This window comes from Cucumis sativus, chromosome 1, assembly GCF_000004075.3.
Source record: "Cucumis sativus cultivar 9930 chromosome 1, Cucumber_9930_V3, whole genome shotgun sequence".
In the NCBI taxonomy this organism is placed as follows: domain Eukaryota; kingdom Viridiplantae; phylum Streptophyta; class Magnoliopsida; order Cucurbitales; family Cucurbitaceae; genus Cucumis; species Cucumis sativus.
Genome location: NC_026655.2, coordinates 24,286,225 through 24,310,515, shown reverse-complemented (window position 1 = coordinate 24,310,515; position 24,291 = coordinate 24,286,225). Strand labels below are relative to the sequence as shown.

Here is a 24,291-nt window from a genome sequence, read left to right as displayed (position 1 = left end):
AGAAAAAATAGAACTGGAAAAATAAAAGGAGGTGGTCAATATGGCTTAAAAAGGGACACCATTAGTTAGTATGAACACAAACACAAAGACTTCTGAGAAGTTTCTCATTACCATTTTCTCTCGACTGGCTCTCCTATTTCAAATATTATGGAGTATGACGACTATGAGTGCTACGAGAACCCTAATTCGAAAGGGTTGATAATCTCCATCACTCAATATAGAAATCTCGAAAAATATGATGACAGATCCGAGCAGCTCCTCCACCGCAAATGGAAACAGGAAGAAGAGATCAGTCTCTTCAGAGGAAGAAGCTGATCAAGATGGCTCAAAGAGACGTTGTCCAAACTCATCTCCTCTTCCAACTGCAGGGTGGGCTTTGCTTTTCTTTTCTTTTTTAATACACATAAATATTTGTTTTGTTTTGTTTTGGGTTTTGTTAATTTATAATTTGAGCTTCATAATTTATAGTTTGAGCTTCATGTTCTACCTTGGTGCGTTAATTATCTTCGTATGGTTAGGTTTGATTTTCAATTTTGAAAAATATTATCTCAATTTCTTACCATGATTTGCACATTTAAGCAAATGAGCTGAGCTCTTAGTTAGATTCCCAAAATAATAATAAAGGACATTTATCGTGGATTAGTATGTAAAGGTACACCAGAATATCTTATCTTGACACCATAACACCCTCGTTGTATCCCACTCTCATTTCATTGAGTATAGAGTTATAGATCAACACAAGAGTTAGCAAAAACTAATGATCACAAAGGACCACAGAGAGAGAAGTCCCGATAAGAGATAATAAAAGCATCCCTTTTAGTGTCGTGTTTAAGCGTGCTTTAACACTATGGACCATTTGGCTGGAGGGAAACAACCGAATATTCAACAACAGATTTTCCAGCACTATTAACATTTGAAAGAATATTTGCACTGTTTTTAAAAGTTACTCTTCCAGTGTTATTGCTCTAAACATTATTGCTTTTACTTGACTGCTTTTTTCTGTTTCTTTGGGGCTTATTCTCTAGTCCTCTTCATCATCCTGTACTTTTCTGTGATTTTATGAATATATATTTGATGATAAGAATGCTAAAAAGGTTGTTCACCTTGTGAATATGATTGGGTGCCCTACTGATCTATTCGTATCCTTGTCTAACGCTCTGACTCTTGAGGCTAATTGACAGTTTCCATATATAAGTTTCATCTCAGTAGTCTAAAACAAGTTTATTATCCATTTAATTTCATTTTCTTGAGTCATTGATTTGTTTTATTCTTTAAATTAAAATCCGATTTCATTTATATAATTTATAATAATCTTTTATTTTATTTTCTGTAGTTCTGCACATGAAAGTAGCAAAGCTAGGGATTTGATTCAAGAATTATATGAGAGTTTCATAATTGGAAAGGTGAAAGAATTGAAGAGGATGATGGCACATAGCATCAATAACTCTCAAAGGTGAGTGCTTTAATTAATACCATATTTTCATAATGTTTTCAATAACTTATTTATAATTAAAAATAATAAATTTTATTTTGATCGATTGTAATAGATCCAGATAGATATCAGCAGATTGCTAATAGACACAGATAAATGTCTATTTGGACCGAATCGTAAGTAAAAATAGGATAGAATCTTTTTTTTAAAATTATGATGCCTATGTTGTTGGACTAAACTAAAAGACTTTCTTTTAGTTCTTTAGTCACTTTTTGTTTTCCCGTAGGAGTTTGCTTTTGTAGATAGATCTTTTTTGCAATGACTCTTGTTCTTAAATGCATGCATCTCTGTTGGTCTTGAAATATGAGAAAAATGTTAAGAAAGTGTCAACCTAGTTGAGAGATATTTCGATGCATCTACGGATTCCTTCTCTAGTATCTTGTTAAACAAAATCTATAGAAAGTAAAATTTTGCATTTTCAACATTTTTATGATTGAAAACAAATTTCTAACTGAACCATTATAACCACAAATAGTTGAAAAGGCTTAATTATACTTGTAGGTCAAATGATGAGTGGTGCACAAAATATTGCCTATTTTCTGTTTTTTGGCAATGGGCTCCCCAGCCTCTAGCCCTCTTTGTACATAGCTCTCTTTGCTTTTATTTGTTTGAATGCATCGATACTAAATTCAAAGTATGATATGAAAGTGTAAGAATATATGAGTGAAGTTGAGATGTGTGGATGCATTATCTTCTCCGATCCGTTATTATTTAATATCTTGTTAAAAGCTGTATAGATTTCATATATATTTGTAATCGATCTTCTCTTATTTTTTATGTTGTGCAGTGGTGAAGATGAGGCTCGAGCTAAAGAAATAGTTGATGCTTTGATTAAGGAAAAAAGAGCAGAATGGGAAAGTGAATTTCGACAATTAGTACGTAACCATTTTAATTAAATTTAATTATGTTCTCAAAATTATTATTTATATTAGGCAATCAAATAAGGCTCATTTTCGTAAATATAATAAAATATTAAAATATATACAAAATCGTGTAACAAAATAAAAATTCATGATATTTTTCGTTCTTTTTCATCTTCTTTGGGATTTATTTATCTCTTCTTCATTTTTCACTTGTTCTGGTTCGTAATTTCTTCATTCTCTCTTCTAGAATTTATTCTTTCGTCTATTTTTCATTTATTTCTTTTTTTCACTTTCTCAAATTTCTACTTGGTAAACAATCTTGATCATCTCGATCTCATATATTTTCTCTTCTAGATCTTAACGATTGTGTACCAAGATATATAAAAGATCTTATTGGTACACGATCTTGAACAAAAATCATTTAGATCTTGATAGACAATCGTTTAACTCTTAGTACATGATCGTGTACAAAACCTAAACTATATTACCAATATGATCTTGTACCAAATATAAAAGATCTTGGTACATGATCGTGAACCAAAATGATTTAGATTTTATCCACGATCATTTAGCTTTTGGTACACGATTGTGTACAAAATTTAAACGACATTGGTACAATATCTTGTACCAAATATAAAAGATATTGGTACATGATCGTGAACCAAGATCCTTTAGATTTTATATTAATCGATCGTGTACCAATATATTTAAATGATCATTTAGAAGAAGAATGACACGCGCTCGTATGGTTAGTGTTGATACTACCCTATATGATCGTGTATCATTTTTCTTACGCAATCGTGTATTATGATCGTTTAGAAGAATAATTATACGTGCATGTGTGACCGATTAATCGCATGTTGACTGGAGCATTTTTGGTGTAGACTTCTGAACTTTTTTCATTTTTGAAATTGTTCAATTCATAGTAAATATTTTGACATTTTGTTATACTTTTTTAAAATCTCCATAGAATAAAGCAGTAAAAATACATCCAATAATTCATAATTGCCTTTTCAGTTAATGAATGAATTTGATGGGATTGCAAACGCTCAACTTAAACCTCTTCCATCAACACCAAGGTCAGGTTTTTAATGCATGACACAGACAAACGTTGAGATTGTAGTTTTAATATAATTCTGACTATTATGCTTCATTATGTTAACATCTTGTCTGCTCTTTTTTCTTTCTCCAATAAAAAATTATAGGAAATACAAATTACGTTTTTGGTATGAAATTATGGACACCATGTACCATGGCGATAAGATAAAATCTAGTACAGATAATCAGGTATTGAAATTTGAAATTTGTGATGCCTACTCTATTAACAATAAAAGTAGTTAGACTGTTATTTTCTGTTGTATTAGTTGTATTAGTTAATCTGTTATTTTCTGTTGTATTAGTTGTGTTAGTTAATCTGTTAGACAGTTATCAGTTGCTGCCAAGAATCTATAAATACCAAGCTTGGTTGATGTAAATATCCTAGACATACAGAAATAAAGAATTTACTGCAGTCAGTAAATCTTTTCTCCCAAATTCTGCTTCTTCTGTTATACTCCAACACTGTCATCACCAACGAACCAATATCCTTTGCTATGGTCGAACTCTTCCTCAAAGAAAAAGGGTCTGAAACTCCTATTTCAAGAGAAAAAACAATGGACTTGATCTCTTTTGATCATCTCCAATTTCGCCTACAACATGGAATTGGCTATGTCGAAGGTCTTGCTGTCAAGTCCAGCAAATATTGGAAATCTAATGATTTTGTTTTGGGAGTCAAAGTTATTGATGAACAGATTTTGGAGAAGATTGGTACGATTGAAGAGGCCTGTTCTGGACCCTTTAGAGTTCTGCATAAACGATCCAAAGGTATATAGTTGTATGTTAATTAATTCTTTCTTTGTATGATATATACCAATTACTGATATATATATATATATATATATATATATATATATATATATATATATATATATATATTATTGCATAAAATATATATATATTTTTTAATTTTGTATAATTCTAATTAGGGAATAAAAAGCATTTCCCCCCAACTAAGGGATGTGAAATATGGCGATTAGTTGGGGTAAGGAAAAATGGTGTATATCACAGAATCTTATCTTCAGAAGAACTAGGCATCGAAACTGTGGGAGTTTTCTTGTGGAAATATCATGAAATGAGTTCTCCAACTTTGGAAGAGGTAATACGTAACAGTACAACCTTTATAAAAGACATTTAAATGTATCAAAATTAGTTATCTTGATCTTTTAAATTATTGGGAGTATTTTATTAACCTTCGTGTGTATATATATATATACATGCTCAATAGTTTCTTAAAAGGAGTATGTCCAAGCTAGATGAGTGGGATGACATTGTTAAGCATGCAAAGACATGTGTTGGTTATGATCCAGCTGATTATGATCAAACAGTAAGTTTTTCAACTACTCTATCTCACTCTCTCTCTCTCTAGTATTAGGTTTTATATAATTAAATTCTTCTTCATTTAAGCCTTTCTTATTTATAAACAGGATCACAATAATAATAATTTGATGGGAGCTGGTCTGCAAGTTAATAATCACCAAAGTCAAATCGTTGAGGTTATAAGTGATTTCTCTCGCTATAGCTATTGTTTGATGACATATAAATGAAAGTTCTTCCTCACCCATCAACTTCTTAAGCTTTTTCGTCGGTTGATAAATTTAAGATTGTTTTTATTCATATTATATGCCAAAAACAGAACAATAATGATAATTTGGTGGGAACTGAGCAACTCGCTAATGCCAATGAGAGTTTGGGAGTTCTTAATGACCAAAATCAAAGCGTTGTTCAAGTTAATTTCGATCAGAATTTGGTAGTTGCTAATTATTACCAAAATGAAAGCTTTGATCAGGTTATGGTTCTTCCCTCTCTTTATGTTCTCTTTTTCTATATTGAAAACAAATGATGTTAGACTAATTAAGTTGATATTATATATAAATAAAACAGATTTGTACTAATTTGGAGAGAGCTAATTATTGTAAGCAGGATTCACAAGTAGGTCAGAATGAACTTCCAAGAATAGACTCTCCTGATCAACAATGGTTTTGTGACAACATAAACTTAGGTAATGGTTTTTGTAATATAAATATATAGTTTTCTTCTCTTTCTTTTTCCTAGAAAAGGGATGTGTATATATATATATATATATATATATTATAGTATGAAATAATAGTAATATTTGTTTGACAATTATAATACGTTTCATTCACAGATCTTGATTCACCATCTAATCATTGGGCAACACAAATGATATTGGACTCCCCAGATCCATATGGAATAGATTACAGAGTCGAGCAAAGTCCAGAACTTTGACCATGACAGAAGCTTCTCCTTCAATTCACAACTAATTTTGGTCTTTTAAAGATATTGCCAAAGAAAAATTTAGCTTGATTGATAGTCTCTTTAATTTTTCTTTATTATCCTCTCTTTAATTGGTTGCTTTGCATTGCATGGATTGTTATGTTATTTAACTTTATTATTGGATCCTTTTTCTCAACTACTTGTTGAGGAATTGTGGTGAGTGAAAAAAAAATATTTGCAAATCTCTAAAAGTTTATTTGTTTGTTTTATTTATTATTCCAATGTTATACTTATTTGTGGATTGACAGGTATACATATATATATATATATATGGTATATCACTCGAGTGTTATATCATCCAAATATATGCAACATACTTTTGTGAGTAATTTGTTTGATTAGTTATAGTGATTTTTTTTGTTTCGAGGGGTTTTCATGAATAGTTTGATTTATGTTTTGAGCTTAATTATGTATCACTTCCACCTTTGTTATTAGATTGATCGGACCACTAGTTAATCAACCGGTGAAATTAGAAGTTTTTGACTGAGACTCAAGTTAAAGGGCTTGGATATTGTGAAGGATTGGATCGAGCCAACCAACCTTCCACAAGCCAAGCATATGACCCAACCCGTGAAAAAGTTGTGTATTGACTTTTATTTTTGTTGAGCAATTGGGATGAGTGACGACAAAAAAAAAGAAAAAAAACCAATATTTTTTGTATTGTTTATTAATTGTTAAACAATTACTTATTTGTGTATATATGGTATGTTTTATATATCATTTTGATTATGTCACGGTGGGTGTTATAATTTGTTTTTTTTTTTTTTCTTGTGATGGCTTTGTTTCGTTTCACTTCACTAGTATGATCTATATTTTGCGTTTAATTGTGTATTACTTCACTCTCATTATTGGGTTCGCCCGATCCAGTTGATTAACACCTAAAATGTGAAGGTACAGGTTTGACTTAGGCTCAAGTTCAAGGGCCTAAGATATTGTTTGGGCTTGGATTGGACTGACCCTACCTTTTATAGCCAAGTCTATGATCCAATTGTTAGGCTAACTCTTTAGATCAAAGTCGAGTTGAACTTGGGTTGGATTCCGGTTAACCCATTGGATTAACTCATTGAATAGTGTGGGCTTTAATTTGATCAGGTCGACCCAACCAACTTCTATAATAATAGTCCATGACCCAACCCTTGGCCTAACTCTTTACATCAAAGTTCGGGTTGATTTATTTGATTATCCCATTAGATATTAGTTATTTAATTATTTAAAAATATATGTATATTTTTACTTTCATTACAAAATATTATTAAAATTTATTTTTATTTAATGTATTTTATATTTTATATTTATATTACTTTTTTTTATAAACATATGAATGATATAAAGTTTTATTTAGTGTTTGTCAAATGAGAGTATAGCTCAAATGACACAAAATATATCAAAAACCTTACAAAGATTTGAGAGGTTGATTTTGATGTATTTTTTTTCTTTTTAAAATTGGATCGTCTTACTCTTGGTAGATCTTACTTGAGAATTCGGGTTCCAAGCCTCAAGTCCAATCCAAGATTGATCCAAGTTCGATAAAAAAAAAAAAACGTTACACTTGTCAGTCCAATAATTTGATAATTGAGCTGATCCGTTTAGGGCATACTCACATCAATCCATTGGCTCAACTCATTAAAAGTAGGGTAATTGTAATGGATGACCATTTGATAAATAATAATTAAGGATATAACAACATTTTGAAAAAATTGCAAATATAGCAAAACTATCGCTGATAGACATGTATCACTGATAGATTCGTATGATTTATCGGTGATAGACCAATTTTTATAACATGGTCTATTAGTGATAGACTCTATCATTAATAGAATTTGACAAATTTTGCTATATTTGTAATTTTTTAAAAATGTTGCTATATACTTAATTATTTTAAATTTAATTGCTAAATTTGCAACTATTTGTTAAAAGTAGTTGTGATTAATTAAAAAATAAAGTAAATAAATTTGAAATGCCAACCAATCAAAATTGGGAGCATTTACGAGCTCATTTATTATGATTTTTTTAGTAGTTTTTATTTCAATATTATAAAGTACAATTTTATTAGAAGTAATAGTATATTATTTTATAGTCAAAATTTTTTATTTCATAAAAAATTAAATTGTGTATATTTGTATCCAAAATACATATAAGACATAAATTTTCTTAAACTGTAAAAACAGAAAACTCAATTGCTTTATAATTATCATCATCTTTTCTATAAGTGATGAGGTAAGGTATTTTTGACAAAGTATTATCAACGTTAATCAATAATGTAATTACATGTATTTCCTATCCCACTCAATTTTATTACGAAAAAATATATATGAAATGTTTGATTCGGTCTAATAATTGGACATGGAACAAAATTATACCCTTAAAACTTGGTAAATGTAACTTTTTTTTTTGTTTTAATCCAAATTATTACATCATGACCAATTATTTTCCAAATAAAAATTAAACTCAAAGTTCAATTTATTATTACACATATTCATAAAGTACTTTATGTTAGGGGGAAATTGATAAAATAATAAGGGACAACAAAATTAGAGTTCCAAAATAAATGTGAAACCCAATAAAATAGAATTACTAATTAATTGAAGATATTAATGGACTGCTTAAAGTAGCTTCTTGTGAAATTTCTTCCCCATTTGACAACCTCTCATTGTCATCCATTTGGCATACCTCTAGAATGAGAAATGAAGATGTTTCGAGCCCTAACTTGAAATGTTCACAATTGCAGTTTCGAAAACCATTCGATCTCAATGTGTCCGAACACGATGGCTCCAACCAACACCACTGCCCCTTCAGAAGAAAACAAGAAGAAGAGATCAGCCTCAGCCTCAGCCTCGTCCGGTGAAGCTCAAGTTCAAGGAGATGCCAAGAGAAGCTGCCATGGCTCTTCTTCTTTTCCAATTGATCAGTATGTCTTCTTTTTAATCTTCATCTGTAACAATAGTTCTTCTAGTAATATTAAGCTTGTGGTATTTTAGGCATTAATTATTTTATTTTGATTTTTGTATAGTTCTGGATTTGGCTCCTCAGTTGATAATTTGATTGTTGGAGAAGGAGTTAATGGTTTTGTTGAGAAATGGAAAGAATTCGAGCCTGCGTATCGGCAAAAGGTATAGAACTATTTTGATTTAGTTATGTGTTCTGAATGTTTGTGCAAAAATCAAACGATCTCCATTCTCTCCAATAATCCATTTTGCATTTTTCAGGTTTTCAAGGACATGAATACCATGGCGCAGTCTATTCTTTCACCCATCACAATGTCAGTGTTTTAATTACACAATTTATATCATATGTTTTCAATTTATTGTCCTTTACATTGGTGGCCTCTTAATGATCTCATCAACTTTTCCATTCTGTTCCCTAGTAGATATGTTTCGTTTTATAATTCATTTTTCGTCTGTTAAACAGTTAACTGATGATAGCTATTATTAGTGATACCTTTCAATTTAATAAATGATTGTTTTGTATATAATTTTTTAAAATTTTCTCACGTTGAAAACTACCATTAGTGAATAAAATTAATGATAACTTAAAAGTTGATTAGAATTAGTGGGCTTGACTCTTACATTATTTTTTAAAATAATTAATATAGAAGTTTTTTTTTTTCTTTTTTACTCCTTATTACATTGTAGTTTTTTTTTTCGGTTCTCGAGTTTAATTTTCACGTAAGCCTTGGTTTCGTGTTTATTGCTTTTAGTACTAGTCATAAGATGTTGTAGGCCTTTTAACCCTTAATCTCTTAAGTTTTAACTTTAGAGATATATGATTGTCCAAACCTTAGCTTTAACCATGACCATGAGGTCATAGGATGATCCAAGCTAAGTCTTAACCTCACCCTCACCCGTTTCTTTAGTCTTAGAGTTATACAGGCTTTGAGCCTAAACCTATATTCTAATTTTCTGCCTCTTCTATAACACATTGATATATGTTCTCTATATGTGAAATTTATAATTGGCTATGATCATTGATATGAGTTTTATAAATGATAGAACACATCTATTGATGATAGAAGTTTATCACACATACATTTTGTAAAAGCTAAGGAAAGGTTTTATATCTATATATATATGATAAAAGGTTTAATTATATATATGTATTCACTGTTTGATTATTTGATCACCTTCATCGTACAGTTCTCTTTATAAAATGCTGGAGGATATCTGCTTTAATCGGACTTTAGCTCTTTCACAAATTGTGATTCCTTTTCATATAAAATTTGGTACGGTTATTATGTGTGTTTTTGTTACATAATATTTAACAAACTGTTTAATTTAATTTCTGTCCAAATTTAAAAATTATTAATAGAGAAAACAACATGAGAGTGGGAAAAGAAGTAACATGAAAGTTGATATTTGTGATGCCACAAATTTCAACACTCTATCATCTCCACGGGTCCATTGTGGTATGCTTCAGCCAAGTTCTTCATCCTCGATGAAGATTCCGATTCTGGAAATCGTCGAAAATTCATCAAAGATGTTTGTTTGGGAGTCGAAATTACAAATGAAAATTCATTAGTCCAGTTTGGTATGACTATTGGATATAAGTCGTTAATTCCAAACCCTTTAGATTTATGGTTAAACGAGAGAGAGGTATAATCAATATTTCTCATTTCTCTCCTTACAGGAAAGATGGTGCAATACACAACTTATCCTTTTTCCAAGGGATAAGCCAAAATGCAATGGAGATTGTGGGTGATTTCTTCGAGGATTATTATCGTCAAATGGGTCATACCTATATGAAAAAGGTACGTTACAATCTTTTTCTCTTTATCTTAAGCACACAATACTTGTATAAATATATGTAGAGTTGCATCTATTTTTTATTTTTTATTTTTTATTTTTTATACCACTCCAACCACGCACCTAACAAAAACCTTAACACTTTGAAAAATGAAAAGGTAGAAGAAGAAAGAAAAATTTATCATACAAACAATTGTGGTTCAACTCATCATGGTATGGTGGACTGTAAAATGATTGGTGGAACCGTTATAAAATTAAATCACCAAACAAAAAACGTAAAAGAAAAAACACGTAAATGAAGAGAGAATTGATATATAAATTTATATGATTCATTAATATTATTGTGTTAGCTTCGTTCCAACGATTTTATTAGAGAAAATGTATACTCATAGGACTAGAAAATTTACAGGGTGTTCTTCTTTAAACCTAAATCATAATTGTAAATAACTTGAAATAATATTAAATATGATGAATATAATTTCTCATTAGGGTTTTAGTGCTCCGAATCTTCACTGAGGCACGTTACCCTTGGACTCCTGCTGGCTTTGACCGATTAACAAGACTCCTTATTTGATTGATTGTAGTATGCTAGTGATAATTTCAAGGCATTTCCACCTACACTTATAATGCACATTAGAAGGTTATAAATGCACACAACCAAGAGTCGACGAGCACTTTTGTCAGCAAAATCCAGAATAACTCAAACACTTGTTGGTAAAGTTATTATAAGTCCTTTTGGCGTACGTGTTTCAACAGTAGTTAACATTCCCACGATGACTTTTTTAAAATTCATTGAATTATTTTGTAATTCTTTGGAACTTTCTGATTGTGATTCAGAACTAATTCATAAGGTCGTTTAAAGTAAGTTTTAATTAATTTGTTCATTTTGAATAGTTTTTTAGATAAAAGTTAAGGTTTTGAAGTGAGATCCAAATATTGAAATCTTGTTTTAATAATTCAGGAGGCTTCCAAAGAGCATAAGAGCACTACTCGAAGAAAAATAGGTAAGTAAGTTTCTAGCTACCTGGTTGGGCTTGGTTGTTATGTGTCATTCTGTTATTGTAGTTTATTTTTGCTATGTATAGATAAAATGCATGGCTCATGTGAACTGATTCTGAAATAGGAATCAATGATTGTTCTGCGATCTGGTTGGAATACGCCTGGATGCTTCTTAAAATGTTGTGTGCCATTCTGTTTACATGGTTGAACACACCTAAATGTTGGATGTTATGATTATGCTTTCTATCACGTGTGTCAATTGTTTCTGACTTGTTTGAGTGATAAGTATCATGTATGGGATGTGAAACATGATAAGTAAATCATGTATGAGTTGTGGAGTATGACGCGCGTAAATCATGTATGATTTGTGGAGCATGATGCACGTAAATCATGGGTTGCAAAATATGACACGTAAATCATGTATGTGTTAAGGAGTATGACACTTATGTCATGTATGGGTTACAAAACATAACATTAAATCATTATGGGTACAGTGTTATGGAGCATGATATGTAAATCGTGTATAGGTGACCAAGCATGACAAGTAAATCATGCATGAGTGATAGAACGTCATGACCTTAAATCATGTGCATGCACGTGTGATTTGCATGTCACAGTTCATGTGTAGCAAAATTTTAATTGTGATTAATCTTTCTGTAAAACCAAGCATCTTTTATTATTGTGTTCAACATGATCATGTCTAGCATGTATATTATTGTTTGATGGTTTCTTAGGTATGAGCTACTTTTTGTACGTGTTGTGTATTGACACCCCAAGTCTTTTGTAGGTGAAGATGAGAACTACAACACTGGAGGTAGTGGTGAAGAGGAGACATGAGAAAGAATGGCTTATTGTTTTGACTCTAAACTTGGGCGTGATTGCAATAGACTTTAGCTTGTTTTCCTAACCTTGAGAGTTCGTTGATTTTGGTTATGGTTTGCAAAAGTTTGGTTTCCATGCCTGCATCTTATAGTTGAATTGGAGTTTAACTTGATTTTGTGGTTTGATCTTTGCTATATGTCCTCAAACTTTTGCTTTTGATTATATATATTATGATGAGAGATGATGATGGTGTTTAGAAACTGTTCACACCTAGTGAATATGTTTCGATGCACTCCGAACCCAACTCGTATCCTTTTCGAAAAGAAAAAAAAAATTGATTTGAGTGTTTGTTGGAAGTATTTATTAAAAGATTTCAGATCTTATATCCATTGGGGGCAATGTTTTAATAAGTTGGAGGTTATCATGGTTACTCTGTTGTGGTTGATCAATAATTTTGGTAATGTTCTCTAGTTTATCATGGGAAATTTCATTATTTTGCATGCATGTTTTGAATCTCTCCTTTCATTGGCACTATAATATATCTTGCAGTCACAATCATTATCAAGTGATTTTTGGTTAAAATCAATTGCTCTTGTGAGGAACATATTCTTGTTGATATTTACAAAATTATTTTAATGCATGGGAAGAGAATGAATATATTTAAGTTTGTGTATATCTAAGCTATTTAGCCCTTTTCGTTTAAACTTCTAACATTAAAGCATTCTTGCATTTGATTTAACCAATCTGTCATTCTAAAAAGGGCAGATGTCCAAGTTAAGGGTTTTTCTAATAGGCTTTACAGTAAACAATTTTTTGAAGAGGATCACAACAGCTTGGAAGTGTTAGTAAAGTAGCAACATTCATATAACTTTATCATTTAATATATATCATCAATAATACATTTTAGCAAGTGAGTAAGTTTATGCTATTTGATTGAGACACAACATGTAGTTGGATATCTTTACTTACCAATTTGAGTGAGTAAGAACTGAAACTCTCATGTTCTTAATTGTTTGAATAAAAACTTCCAAATATGGCTTCAAAGTGGACGATGTAGGTGACCTTCACCAAACCACTATAGATCTGAGTGTAATTCTTGATCCTCTTTCCTTGTTCCTGCTAACTTTTGCATTTGTTGCAGGTAGAAGAAGAAGAGAAAAAAAAGGTAAAAAGCTTAATTAACTTTCTTTTATGTAATAGACTTTTTGAAAAATAAGAAATGAAGATGAGAAGGGGAACTCTTACCACATATGTTATTAGGTGGTCTCATATTGTTCACAAAATGGCACCTACTCACTTCTTTATGAATCATTTTAGTTTTTGGGCCTTCATATTATTCCAGAAATAAAAGTTCAAAGATAAAAGACAATGTAATGTGCTTCTTCCATTATAACTGTTGCCAGTTTTATACATCAATTTATTTTGGCAAAGACCTAACAACTTTTTCTTTTAAGTACTTTGTCTTCAAACATCTTCTCACCCAAAAGAAAACTATTTGTTTGATATATCAAGTAATTGAACTTTGACTTCAACAATTGTTTCGTCTTTAACCATTTACAAACTTTCAAACTCAGTAGTCACCATATGAAGTTGAACATTTTTACTTCAAAAGTTCGTTCACATGTACATTGACAAGATATTTTAGATTTCGCGGAGACACATGTTAATCAAACAATAGATATTTTTGTCCACAATGTTAAATATATATAACATTAAAGGGCACCAGAATTTCTCGAAGATATATTAGTTTCTTAAGTGATTACAACGTTATTATATATTTATCTACATATAAACAACAATTACAATGACACAAGTAAATCAACTTACTAAATGAACACTTAGATTCACCAAGTATGAGATCCTCTCTCTACGAAAATTAGTTAGGCTCCCCCACAACAATTAATTATTGTTAATAAAATTACTATATATTATAATTATTTGAAATAGTTGCAAATATAATAATTAGATCTAAAATATTTGCAATATAACAACATTTTTATAAAATTTCAATTATAACAAAAGCTTTCAAACTCTATCAACGACAAAAAAATTTCACAATAAACCGTGTTGAAAATATTGATAGACCATACAAATTTGTCCATAATATAGTTTTATTGCTATATTTGTAATAGTTTTAAAATGTTACTGTATACTTAATTATTAACGCTAAAATTGCTACAAACTATGTAATTGTAATTGATGGCCATTTTAGGGATAATATTTAAAGATATAGCAACATTTTTAAAAAAATTACAAATATAGCAAAACTATCACTGATACACTAGTATAATCTATTAATGATAAACTAATATTTGCAACATAGTCTGTCAATGGTAGACTTTTATCATGGATAGAATTTGACGAATTTTGTTATATTTGTAAATTTTTAAAAATATACTTAATTATTTTGAATTTAATCGATAAATTTGCTAATTATCCCAATTACTTATGTACGTACCAATTTATTGGGCCGAAGAATTTGTGGTGGATCAGCCCACGACCCTAGGCCCAAAAATTGTTTTGACTTCATAGCCATTTTAACTTTTGGGCTTTTGACTAATGAAACGGATTTGTTTTTTATTTTCGTGAAATGTAAATAATTTGTTATTTTAATTTCTATAATTTCAATGGTGCAATTTTAGTCCTTACAAAATTTTAAATTTAGTCTTTTATAACTAATTTCTACTTAAAATTATAAAATAATAACAACTTTCATTACTGCCGACAATAAAATTTTATTATATTATACATCTTTTTACGAATGTTAACTCTAAATCTTATTATTATATTTCAATCTAAATCTTATTATTATATTTCAAACTAAAATGTTAACTTTTTTTTTAAGTTTAATTTAAAAATATTTAAAAAAATATAATAAACATGCAAAATATTTATACTAAAAAACTTCAAAAACAAAAAAGGTCAACAATAAAAAGTATAAAAAGTACAAAGCTCGTGATTAATTGACATCTAGCAAGTTTAATATATTTGATGAATTAAGGTTTTTTTGAAAGTTTTTTATTTGACAGACGATTTTCAACAACTGAAAAAAAAAGATATAGAATTTTTATATTTGTTACTAAATAATGGTTTAAAAAAAATAAAGAAAGACGATGAAAATGAGATAGAGATCGAAAAGAAAATGATTAAAATAAACAAATACAAATACGCATCTCTAAATGCTCTTTGAAGTTCCAAAAGAAATGTGAAACCCAACAAAAAAAAGTCATATTAATTAATTGAAGAAATAGAACGGTGTCGTTTTGTAGTTAAAAAGAAAAAGAGAGATGAAATGATTTGGAAAAAGAGAAAAACTTTGTGTGAGAAATTTCTCTCAAATTTCTGAAGTTTCTTTGTTGACATTGAATAATATTTCTCTCACAAATGGACACCCAACGTGATGTGAACCCTAGCTTGAATTCGTCGATTATCTCAGCCGCTCCTTCTCAACGTATCGGAACTCTATGGATCCGATCGCCGCTGCAAAGAACAAGAAGAAGAGAACCTTTTCTTATGAAGCTACTTCAAATGTTCAAGATGACTCCGTCGCACACCATCCTGCCTCTTTCACTTTTCCAACTAGGTGGGTTTTTCTTCTTGTCTCAACAACTATTTTCTTTCCATCTCCTCTGTTTATATGTTTTTACCTCTTATATCTTTTTTTTCTTATTTTTCCAGAATTGACGCTATGTGTAAGTCCATTGTTGAGGATGCGGTTACTCGATCGCGGTCTCAAATGGAAGAACCTAGGATTGGAGAAGTAGTTAAGCGATTCTATGATGAAATATGGCCGAAAGTGGAAAATGATTTTCGTCAACAGGTAATATTGTATCATTTTCATCTATTTTATGGCTTTTAGTTATGATATATTCTCAATGTTTTTGCAAATTAATTGCTTTAATTTTTAGGTGTTCAAAGAAGTACAGAGGATGATACACTCTGCCATTCACTCCGCTATTTCACCATCACTAAGGTCAGCGTTGTGTTTTTTAATTACACAATTTATTCGCATTCTTTATGTTTATTATTTACAAATTGTTGTCTTAGTTGAGAGGTAGGAGGTTCGATTCTCATCTCCATAATTGTTGTACCAATAGCTAGATATCAGCATGCTTATATCGTTGCCTCTAAAATGAAAGGGCTTTAGATGATCTTCTTGTATTGTGCTTCATTAACGTGTTTTTATTGTGCTCTTTGTTTGTTTCTTGTCCAAAAAATAGCATACAACATAGGAGCGAACAAGAGGAAATACTTAAGCCATCTAAAACATTGAAGCGCAGATTATTTTTTCTCAATTCATTTCCCTCTGTCATTTTCACCAACAACGAAATAAAATCTGAAGATGGTGAGCCATTGAAAGTTGCAATTTGTGATACCACCAACTGCAACTCTATTGTCTCGACCAGTCCTTTATCGTCTGTCCAAGTCGAGTTGTGCATCCTCCCTGGTGAGTTTGATTCTAGCAATCGACGAGATGAAGAAACACCATGGACATCGAGTTATTTCAACACAAGCATCTTGACCCCAAGAGATGGGAAACGTCCTTTGATCATTGGTAATGATCGCCAAGTTTACCTAAAAGATGGAGTTGGGTTCATCAACAATTTGATCATCACTGACAATTCAAGTTGGATGAAATCAAAGAAGTTCAGATTGGGAGCTAAAATTACAGATGAAAGAATTCCAGCCGGGTTTGGTCGAATTGGAGAAGCTGTATCCCAACCTTTTAGAGTCATGGATCAACGGGGGGAAGGTATAAATATTTCTCGACTCCCGCCTTCGATAAACATTATTGATAGTATATATTAGTGATAAACTACTATCATCTATCATTGATAGATTGTGACATTTTGCTATAATTATAAATATTTTCAGCAGTTTTATCATTAAAAACAATTACCCATGAATTTGTACATTGTGTAATTTGTAATTTTCACTTTTACATGTAATATTAATTAGTGAACCAAAAGCATCACCCTCCACGTATGGATGATGAAGTATGGCGATTGGAAGGAATTGCGAAATATGGTATCTATCACAAAAACTTGTCTTCCCAAGGCATAAAGACTGTGGGGGATTTCTTGAAGGCTTATCATCAAAATAATAATCCCAACACTTTGAGGACGGTACATAACAACAAAACTATTCCTAATTTTTCTTTTGTCATTTGTTGATTCAATTTTAAATGATTTTGAGTTTTCATGTATACATGTGTAGATGCTGGGGAAGAGAGTGTTAGACAAGACATGGAAGATGATGGTTCAAAATGCTGAGGAGTGTGTTGTTCCAATTGATAATAATCAAATCGTTCAGGTTTTAATTTCTCTCCTCATCTCTTTTTCTCTCTATTCAAATGAAAAGCTCAAACTTTAATGTTAATTTTATGTGCCTAAAACAGGCCAATGGTCCAGTGAAATTTAATCACGTCATGGATGACTCCGCAATTAAAGACTTTGGATTGATGTCAGATTTTATTGAATGGCCTGACGTTACTGAAGAATTTTTTCTCCCTGTTCAAGGTATTTCCATTGATTGCTCTCTTTTTCTTCTTCTTTAAAAGAAATGAACGCAAAGAAATCACTTTTGATCTTTGAGGATTGACTTATTTGGGAGTGATTTTAAAATGGTTAGAATCACTTTTCTCATTTTAAAAATTATTATGGAACATGTTTTTAAAATTATACTTTAAGTCCAAATAACTTCTCCTATTTGCCATCACGAGAGCTTCTCTAAGCCTTTTTTTTCTCTTCCCTTTCTTGTTTGATAAGAGTATGGGGGTTGTTGCACTTTTGCATGTTAGTTAGAGGTTAGAGCCTTTCGAAATGTGTCAAAGTAAGGTGTCTAAACTAGAGTATTATTTAACGCGTCTAAAATCAAACAAAAAGTGATTTTAAATTAAAATTAACATAAGTGATATTGACAATTTTAAAGTCACTCCTAAACATGTACTTTGGCGCACTTTGGTTCTTGATTTAACAAACTCCACATGTTAGTCATTAAATTTTAGTGAAGATATACTTATTAGGTGTCACACCCTGTACTAAGTTACCCTACCAAATCTAGGAAATGACATGATGACTAGTATTCAATTAAATTATGAAATTTATGTTGGGTACCAAATGTCAATTGTTGTTTCGTGGAAGATCCCACTACCTTGAAAGCAAAATTCGACGCAACCTAGGTGTAAATTAGGTTGAAAACCTAATTTTCATACGCCTAATTAGACATTCATCAAGTTCAATCCTAGTTTGATTAGAACAATACAAGATCTAACTGTTTTTTTGCAAGCTAACTTAACTTATTACTTCTAATTGAATTGCATATAATTTACTAAGAGAATTGTACATAATCAAAATAATCAAATGCATGAATTAAAGAGAGATTGACACATACCCAAGTTAAGAAAGTGTACCTTAGCCTCCCATCCACATGTCGGGTGATAAGGAGATGTTCGAGTGCATAAAACTACACTGAAAATTTAAGAAAATAGAAAAAAGGTTTATTAGAATGGCTGAAATTTGAGATGTCACAACCTAGGCGGCAAAGACTTCTTTTATAAAAATGAAGCGGTGCAGCCACCCTAGAGACAACACCACGACGTTGATGAAACTCAACGCGCACGTCAGTGGTCTTCTTCCTCCTCTTCCAAATCTACTAAAAAGATGAAAGCCTATCTTTTTCCTTTTTTTTTCTTCTGAATTTAATCCTTTTTTCCCCTTTCTATATCCCCTTGTTCCTTTAATCTTTTTATTCCGTTTGATCCGAAGGAGTAGTTTTCTTCTTTTAGGTGCTTTCCCTTTGAAATATCCTTTTATTCCTTTATTTCGAATCCTTAAGTTTCTCTTGCTGACTTTATCTTAAACTTCCTTAAGTTTCTCTTCTTTCCCTTAAAACCGCTCTGTGGTTCCCTCTTGTTGCAAAGCCCAATTATTATATTTCATAGGATGAACGAGTATAAATAATGGAAGGGATAAACTCTACTATAGTTGAATCCTCCCCACACCGTGGTAGAAAGAAAGAGGTAGAGTGAAGGGACAAACTAAAGATTCCCAAGAACAGGCACATTGGATGACAGGGAATGAAGGCCAAGGTAGGTCCAAGAGTAATTCTATCAAAGAAAAGGCTATAATAGGCTAGTATTTGTAAGACCTATGAACCATGGGGCATATGCATACCAATCTGGAGCACCTAACTAAGTATGCACGGAGGAACTTTATCGGCCTCAACTGAATAACCGCTACATGGGTCTCGTCGCTTTGCTCCTCTCTAGTCTCATTCAAGGGTCCTTAGCTCTCGTATTGTGAGTTTTCCACTTTGTTCAGTTACGTGAGTAAGCTCATCTGGCCGTGTGTCATGAATCTGATTGAGTCTTATCTCTTGAAAAAAGTAGTAGTTGTGCAGAAGTTGCCTCATCTTCTATAGGTTAGGGAGCTCTCTCTCTTTAGTAAGGCAGGTATATTTCTTAATTAATAACATATCTTGTCCCCTCACTCTTCAAGATGAGAAAAGGTTCCAACTTGTTGCCACCGCATTCACAAGAAAATAAGGAAAACTGCAGGTCAAAGCAAAGGCTACGTACACTGTCGCCGCCTCCTGCTATCTCTCATAGGTAGGTTAGGAAGAAGAAAGCCTATCCTACAAGAGGAAGAAAAAGATTAAAGCAATAAGAGGATATAGGAAGATAGGCTTTCGTGCAAATAGTAGGTTTTAGAAGAGGAAAGCCTATCCATCAAGAGAAAGCTTAGAGAAGGAACATAAGGAAGGTTTTATATGAGAGGAAGAAAAAGAGGACAAAAGAACTCCTACGAAGCGGAGAGGGATCAGATTCTCAATATTGTATACAAACTCATATTCCCAATTAGAGAATGATTTGAGTGCCGTGGCGCTTTGTAGGGTGCCGCTATGTTGTAAGGCAAAGGATCAAATAGCCCTTTTTCTTCACTCTTTTGTCTCGGTTGATGCCTCTCGACTTCAATTTGACCCAATTAAGTTTCAAAATGACATCAACACTGAATTCTACCTTCAAATTGCTTAAAACCTATAAAATATCCATTAAGATATCCAAATAAGAACGAACGTAAAATCATGGAATGATCTCAAATTAGGCTGAGCTAGATAACACATTTTTAGTGCTATCAATAGACTTATACCTTGTTGATGTTAGAATAATTACTTTAAATCTATATTGAATTGATTAATCCCATGATCATTCATACCAAATTGTTAAGAGTAACTTACTGGATTCCGTTGAAAGGTTAATGATGAGTATACTATTGTCTTCAACCAAAACTCCAAATTCGAACGCTCTTGGTGGGATCTCTCTAGATGGGATAAAGAAACATTGCTGCTTATTTTTCTGGTATATTGGAGACCATCGTCCTTAGCTCTCTTTATGTACTAGTTCAATTATGGTTCCCATTAAATCTTAATCAATCTAGAAGTGAGTTTCTACCCATTTGGTTCATATTCAATTATGAATCTATTCTACCCATTTGGTTCATATTCAATTATGAATCTAGGGCCTTGATTAAATATATCACATAATAGGGTTCAATCTAATGAATTAACTTAATGTGGTAAATTATTTATCCACATACATAGTCCCCACTTTAATTATATGTATTATTATTATTTAAATACGTCTAATAGTTGAATAATACCATTTTTATAATTTCTCAAACGTCCTAAGACCCGTGATGATAAAACATTTCACCTTTTATTCTTCTCACACACTTCTCTTGATCTGGTGACTGCTCTGAGGTGCCTTCATTTCCTTGTGCAACAGGGGTTCTTCATAGTCTTCTTCAATGATCTCCCAAAGATCTTGAGAAATTATAAAAATGGTTCATTTGAGAAATGGCACTGCAATACTGAATTTTTTAAAGGTAATTGAAAATGATGGAGAATTGAGCTAGAGTTTAGAAGGGAGAGAGAATTATGGAGAAACTTCTCCGAGGGTTTTGACACTCACACTTGGAGAGCTTTTTTAGTTTCTTGCTAACAGGGGTAGATAATACCACTACCCCTATATGTATACATTTTTTTTTCACATTAGTAGGGAAATTGAGAGCTTGATGAAATATAAGCGAAGATCATTTTCATCATTGGTAGAAGGCTTTTTTTTTTGGGCGAATCGAAAAGCAAATCTATGAAAATTTTGTTCCAAATAATAAATATCATATCGTCGAGATAATAGAATGAGTTTGTGTAGTTCTTTTACATCTTCTTCTACCTCTCCATGCACTCTCTCCTTTCCTTCTATTCTATGCATAATGGATTAAGATGACTGCATAGAAACTTTGAGAACACCTTTTATCTTCCAACACTTTTTAGGTTGAGATTAAGAACTTTCTGGGAGGTGTGGAGAAAAGGAGAGAGATATATAGTTTTGTTCTTGTCATATCGAAAATACCAAGAAGTGTTGTGTATTTTTCTAGTCACTTGCATATAGCTAACCAATTAAAAGTTTGTCAAAAGTGATTATTTTTAGCCTAACAGTAATATTGGCACTTCGAGGTCAGAGGTTTGATCACTTTCATTGTCAGAGGTTTGATCACTTTCATTCCCACCGTCTAACATAAGATTGATTTTTAAAAAAATATAAAATAATTAGAGCTTTGAAAGTTGAAAGTATGAAATATAAAATAATTAGAGCTTTGAAAGTTGAAAGTATGAAATAACAAAGTGTATTTCCAAAATCTCAGGACTACAATGTTGAGTTTGAAAAGTCAAGAACCGATATGAGTTGAAAAGCCAAAACTCAAGGAGTTATATAGCTTAAGCTCAAATGTTGCCCAAGAAGTACGCTTTTTTTTTTTATATATATATTTTATCTTTTAATATGTAGCTGAAGCTTCAAACATTTGTGAAGTGGATGATGAAACTCAGTATCAAAAACTTCAGATCAAGGTTAGGCCGAAACCCAAGTGAACTCCAACAAATGGTCATATATTATCTTATAATTTGTATGATCAACTCTTGTTTTTAATACATAATGGTCAAGGGGAAACTTGTTTGATTGATTTATATATGCAAGTAATGTTCTACAACTATCATTTCGTTAATTATATATCTATGATTATGTGGCTGCTCATTTCCCCCTCCACTCGTTTTCTTTCTATGTCTCTTGTGTACTTTGGACTCTCTCTCTTAATTTTCATTATCATTATCATTATTGATAATATTGAGACTCAGAGTCGTTTCCTTTTAAAAAATTATATATCTTTCCCATTTATTGTGGCCATTTAGCTTGTTTTTTAATTTATTAAATGAAGCAAAAATATTTGATAAACTAATGATTGATTCATGCCTTCAAGTTTTTTTTTTTTATTTTTTTATCATCCCCACATTTCTCAATTTCTCACTAATTTATTAACTTAGTTTTTTCTACCTTCTTTTTCTCCAATTCTGTCCTTTATGGTTCATTTTTTTCTTTGTTTTACATATCTCTCCCCCTCTTACTCTTTTTCTCTCTTGTAGAAAATTTATTTTCTATTGCATCACTTTTTTCTCTAGATTTGATCGTGCATTTAGACATTTAGACATCTCAACCATGTTAACACACTTTTTTTTTTGCGCTCTTTCATGCTTTGTGATCCAATAGACCAATTAAAAGGGTTATTGGTTCACTTGTTTGACAGATACTTGATTGCTTGATCACAAAGTCTCCATCAAACAAGTCATTTCAATACACAAAATATCTTTCAAACCTTTTCGTCCAAATGAAACATAAAGAATTAAGTCTTTTATTGCAACAAGAAGTCGTGGTTGAACTCAACTTATTGAAGAAAAAGTTCAATAATTTTCTTTTATATATATGGCTAACCCTAAAGAAAGTGATTGATGAGCTTCCACCACGTTTATTGGCTAAGATACTTTTCTAAAACCGACTAAAAAGTGGTCTTAGTTTTTAGTTTTTATTTTAGGTTCTATTTTTAAACTTGAGGACATCTTGAAACAATATTAATCCTAGATCAAACTACATGATGGTTATATTAATCATTAACATAACTACTTAAATTTTTTAGTTCAAAGATTTCTAAATTAGGAAGAATCTGACCTCAAGAAAAATAAAATTATTAATTTTCTGTTAAAACCAAAATTATGTTAGCTTTTTCAATTTTTCTAATATCTTCCATGTACATAAAACTCATAAACTTTTTATCTTTTATTTGGATATATACAATATTCGGAGTTTCCTTTTTGTTCTATTTAGAAGGAAGTCAAACATCTTCCCATCACCAACCCATAGTAACTTCTCTTTTATTACAAAGAATCCATAACACCAAAATTTAAAAAACAATGCAGGCTAAATAATGAAAAATATCCCTAACTTTTCTTTTTAAAAAATTATTTTAACATAACAAGACCGAGTACGTGAGTATGTGATAAGAAGTAAGGATGTGGTTTAGAGTGATTTTTGCAAATATTTTTAACAATTTTAAAATCACTTCCAAACATATTTAAATAATTTAAGTCTTATTTGATAGTGTTATTATTGTTTTTTATTCATATTTAAAAATTAAGCTTTTTTTTTCTTTCAACTTACCAGAATTACAATATTTTTTTAAATAAAATTGAATCGTTAGCCAAATTTTACCCCTAAAATCTACTTTTTATAGTTGTTAAAACCAAACAATGCTGAAAAGGAAGGATATTTGTTTTAAATGAAAAATTGTTAAAAATATTATTGTTTATTAGCGATGAACGGGAATAGATATTAATAGATTATATTTAAAAATAATTATTTCAATCGTTATGGTAAGCCAAAATAAGCTAATAAGGTATATACTGTATAAAAGAGATTAGAAGTTGAGGTGAAGGTTAAGATTATTAATTAATGCAACTTTGGAAAGTTCAACAATTATTTTTGAAATGAAGTGCTTGTCGTCATTCAGTCACATGTTCTATATACAAATGACGAAGGTATTTCGATTATTTATAATTTTAAGTTTAAGGGTGTGAGTGACAATGACCATTTAAA

The 24,291-nt window shown here is 31.0% G+C and overlaps 3 protein-coding genes across 9 annotated transcripts; all 3 read left to right on the top strand.

Annotated features, from left to right (window-relative positions):
* The first annotated feature begins 31 nt into the window (after positions 1–31).
* LOC105436264 (calmodulin-binding protein 60 A) lies at positions 32–5,957 on the top strand. Of its 2 annotated transcripts, none has more exons than XM_031881295.1 (12): positions 32–369; positions 1,334–1,453; positions 2,280–2,367; positions 3,373–3,434; positions 3,561–3,669; positions 3,906–4,218; positions 4,380–4,549; positions 4,679–4,777; positions 4,878–4,946; positions 5,087–5,239; positions 5,374–5,452; positions 5,600–5,957. In XM_031881295.1, exons 1-12 carry the CDS (start codon positions 236–238, stop codon positions 5,698–5,700), a joined length of 1,497 nt encoding a protein of 498 aa, XP_031737155.1. In that variant the 5' UTR covers positions 32–235; the 3' UTR covers positions 5,701–5,957. The 2 variants fall into 2 exon arrangements, with proteins under 2 accessions (XP_031737155.1, XP_011659761.2); XM_011661459.2 differs by lacking the exon at positions 32–369 and adding an exon at positions 1,548–1,608.
* Positions 5,958–8,375: 2,418 nt separating this feature from the next.
* Positions 8,376–12,724, top strand: LOC101221597. 3 transcript variants are annotated; one of them, XM_031881014.1, is made up of 6 exons: positions 8,379–8,656; positions 8,759–8,858; positions 8,955–9,007; positions 10,372–10,492; positions 11,449–11,495; positions 12,274–12,724. In XM_031881014.1, exons 1-6 carry the CDS (start codon positions 8,499–8,501, stop codon positions 12,275–12,277), a joined length of 483 nt encoding a protein of 160 aa, XP_031736874.1. In that variant the 5' UTR covers positions 8,379–8,498; the 3' UTR covers positions 12,278–12,724. The 3 variants fall into 3 exon arrangements, with proteins under 3 accessions (XP_031736877.1, XP_031736874.1, XP_004135592.1); XM_004135544.3 differs by having other exon boundaries at positions 8,382–8,656; positions 11,449–11,491; positions 12,274–12,718; XM_031881017.1 differs by lacking the exons at positions 11,449–11,495; positions 12,274–12,724 and adding an exon at positions 9,882–9,967 and having other exon boundaries at positions 8,376–8,656.
* A 2,918-nt stretch (positions 12,725–15,642) lies between these two features.
* LOC101221357 (calmodulin-binding protein 60 G) lies at positions 15,643–22,401 on the top strand. Of its 4 annotated transcripts, XR_004217408.1 has the most exons (9): positions 15,644–15,891; positions 15,987–16,128; positions 16,217–16,281; positions 16,529–17,061; positions 17,268–17,434; positions 17,526–17,621; positions 17,707–17,827; positions 21,094–21,193; positions 22,013–22,401. XR_004217408.1 is itself a non-coding variant. In XM_031887272.1 (8 exons), exons 1-8 carry the CDS (start codon positions 15,773–15,775, stop codon positions 20,690–20,692), a joined length of 1,344 nt encoding a protein of 447 aa, XP_031743132.1. In that variant the 5' UTR covers positions 15,643–15,772; the 3' UTR covers positions 20,693–20,763. The 4 variants fall into 4 exon arrangements, 3 of the variants coding, with proteins under 3 accessions (XP_031743132.1, XP_011659742.1, XP_004135591.1); XM_031887272.1 differs by lacking the exons at positions 21,094–21,193; positions 22,013–22,401 and adding an exon at positions 20,592–20,763 and having other exon boundaries at positions 15,643–15,891; XM_011661440.2 differs by lacking the exon at positions 21,094–21,193 and having other exon boundaries at positions 22,156–22,401.
* Positions 22,402–24,291: the final 1,890 nt, after the last annotated feature.